We start from the raw sequence: 3,149 nt of genomic DNA, 5'->3' as shown, positions 1-3,149 counted from the left end.
ATAAAAGTTTTTCGATATTTGTTTCGGTCTGCTAACAAGAACTTGGAGGCCTTATCGATTTCAGAATCCCGTCGAAGAGCATCTCATATAGACCGTCTTGACTTTCGGAAAATTGACCATATTTCAAAAAAGTTACAAGCGAAAATACCTAATTTAAAATTTAAGATATTCTTTTTTAAGTGAATCAGATCTGTGTAAGTAATGTCAGACTTTACTGCCATGGACCAAAAATCGATCGATGGTAATAATTTCACTTCCATGGAATGGAAATTATGCCCGTGACAGTTATGTCGAAATCCCAACAGGGGCTAACGCCAACTAATCATGGTCCCTACAGGGTAGGCATTTATATTTACATTAAATGGTGCCCATTAGTATGCTTACATATGTACGTTCACAAATTCAGGGAACTTGATTAAGCCCTTTGCCTTATCAAACCAAGTATGTAAACGCGATTTTATTACCATAGCTACTGATAAGCAAATGGGATTTAATTATTTACTAAATAAATTAAATACAAAACGTATTTAGCCATCACAAATCGATGAAGTGATAAATGAATCTCAAAAGGGGTAAAACAGTTAATTGAGAATTGTTGAGTGGATAACATGTACGCATAATTGCCACCTAAACTCGAAAAAGCGCTAATATCTATGTAAAAGCGTTAATTTACTACAAAATTTTGGGTATTTGCATGGATATACATACATACATGCATACATTTGTATATGCATTCGTTCTATTAGTTTGTGCTTTGATAAAATGTATAAAACGAAAACCTTTCACCTAAATGACGAACAAAACACAAAGCTGCGAGAACGCAAACTCATAAGTTCGTCCAAAAGAATTTGGTAAGATTTGCAATTTTTAAACTGTTTTACTTTCTTTCGAGCTTGCATGTACATACATACATATTTTATTATCCTCAATTCACATAGCTTGATGAAATATACGGTCATAATCTTGCTCATCGGCTTTGTATTGCTGTTGATTTTGAGTAATGTAGATTTCGCAGATGAGTCATATGAATGGACAACTGCTGTCAGTACAATTCAAAGCGAGGAGGTTTCAGTTAGTACTCCAAATGCAGCAGCATCAACAACAATAACATCAACGACAATCACAACAACTGCAATTGATAATTCAACCACCATGAAAATCATCAATGATTCAAGTACTGCGGGAGTGAACATCTCAGAACGAGCTGTGAATGCAGTAAGTGCATAGTAAGTACAAATAAAAAATTTTTCATTTTGCTAGGGAGTCAATATGTTTCATCGTTCACTTTTGTTGCACACTTTGGTGGAAACGAAAGCGATAAGTGTAAATGAGCCTTAACGTATCGTTAGCAATTTCGTTTCGTTATTAGTAAAGTTGACGTTGTGGGCCGGGCTTCGGAGCCGTGCAGAGCGGAGTAAAGGAGCAAGGAGCTAAGGAGCCAAGGATTTCGACTGGAGCGGAGCTAAAAAAAATTCATTTGCTCCTTAGCTCCTTAAATACATTTTAATTTCATGTTTACTTGGAAATACTCTCTCTCTCTCTCTCTCTTGCATTCGCATATTCGTTGCATTTGTAAATTCACCACAACAAAATGTACGCGGTTGCCAAGGCAGAAAGCATAAAATTTGCAAACGCAATTCCAACAGCAATACAACGTCAATTTTATCGACAGTGCGGTCTCGTACAATTTGATGTATCCGGAAGCGAACGGAAAAATAATACAATTTCCATCCATTTAGGCATCCAAAAACGTTAAAAACAATGCGATTTTCCTACCCGGAAATGAGCAGATAACGACTTAAATTTTCACTAGTTTTCGTATCCAGAAAACGTTCGAAAAAGTGATGTTATTTGAAAGCAATAATTGAAAAAAAAATGTATATATTTTTTCCACTTAATCAGTTGCATCAAGTATGCATTTCGGCAGTCCAATACGTCTAAATTTTAATTTTTTAAATACATACATATGTATGCATGAAAATTTTAGAAATATTATTTCATGACCTAAAAACCCTTAATACTTCAGATCGAATGAAATTTTTTGTGTGCTTAGCTTATTAATATATGAATCCAAATCAGGAGTTCTGGCTGCAGACAGCGGTCTTGACTATGCGTTTTTATCTATTAGAGATGTCAATATAAATCGATTACTCAACATAATTCAGATGACTTGAGATTTGGATAGAATTTTATTTACAGTATATGTATGTATGTATATAGAAAATGAATTCAAGGTTGCCTGCCAATTCTTATGGTCTTAAAGTACTTCCAACCCATGTTGAAATTGCATTTTTGCCCTTTTGAAAGCACATTCGTAATACATATTGTAACTAGATGAAATATCTACAGCCAGTCAAAAACCTCATTTCCGTGAGGATGGGTGCGCGAGAGAAAACGTTTATCGTTCATATGCCATGGCGTGTGAGTTACCTATCAACATTACGATTAAGTCTAGTTGAAAGCAAAATTTCAAGTCATTTNGTACTTCCAACCCATGTTGAAATTGCATTTTTGCCCTTTTGAAAGCACATTCGTAATACATATTGTAACTAGATGAAATATCTACAGCCAGTCAAAAACCTCATTTCCGTGAGGATGGGTGCGCGAGAGAAAACGTTTATCGTTCATAGGCCATGGCGTATGAGTTACCTATCAACATTACGATTAAGTCTAGTTGAAAGCAAAATTTCAAGTCATTTGTTGCGTTTTTTTTTACTCATTTCCAGTAAAATCCAGTAAAAGTTTTTACGAATTTTCATGTTTTGGCGTTTTCGTCAGCAAAAACTTGCAAAGTAGGGGAAATTGAGAGAGCGAGAAAAATTACAGTTGAAGTTGCAAGATTTTACTGGATTTTAGTGGATAAATTTTTACTTGTAAGAATTTGCCAGTACGAAAAACAGCTGATCGCATGTTGCTTTACGAAATTTAAACTAATAACGAAACTGTTTGTGGGTTTTTATTAGTTGCGTTCGCGTAGCTGTTAATTGTTCATGTTTAACCAATAAGGGGAAATTGAGAGAGCAAAGTGACATTTCATGTTGAGGGGAGCTGCTGGTTTCTGCTGGAAAAATTTTTGCCAACAGCAATTTACCAACAGGAAAACAGCTGATCAAAAACAGCTGGTTGGCATTTACGCAAATCACAAAATT

The 3,149-nt window shown here is 35.1% G+C and overlaps 1 protein-coding gene across 1 annotated transcript in view; it reads left to right on the top strand.

Moving 5' to 3' along the window:
- The first annotated feature begins 786 nt into the window (after positions 1-786).
- LOC108362627 (mucin-22-like) overlaps positions 787-3,149 on the top strand; it is an 8,569-nt gene continuing 6,206 nt past the window's right edge. The window contains exons 1-2 of the mRNA XM_017615686.1: positions 787-851; positions 939-1,226. Of these exons, the coding sequence (XP_017471175.1) occupies positions 943-1,226 (284 nt within the window). The 5' untranslated portion in view covers positions 787-851; positions 939-942. The remainder of the gene's footprint in view (positions 852-938; positions 1,227-3,149) is intronic.

Source organism: Rhagoletis zephyria, unplaced genomic scaffold (assembly GCF_001687245.7).
Source record: "Rhagoletis zephyria isolate East Lansing unplaced genomic scaffold, Rhagoletis_zephyria_1.1 Rzeph_scaffold_01057, whole genome shotgun sequence".
In the NCBI taxonomy this organism is placed as follows: domain Eukaryota; kingdom Metazoa; phylum Arthropoda; class Insecta; order Diptera; family Tephritidae; genus Rhagoletis; species Rhagoletis zephyria.
Note: the sequence above shows the minus strand (reverse complement) of the source record. Positions and strands in the feature narration are given on the sequence as shown.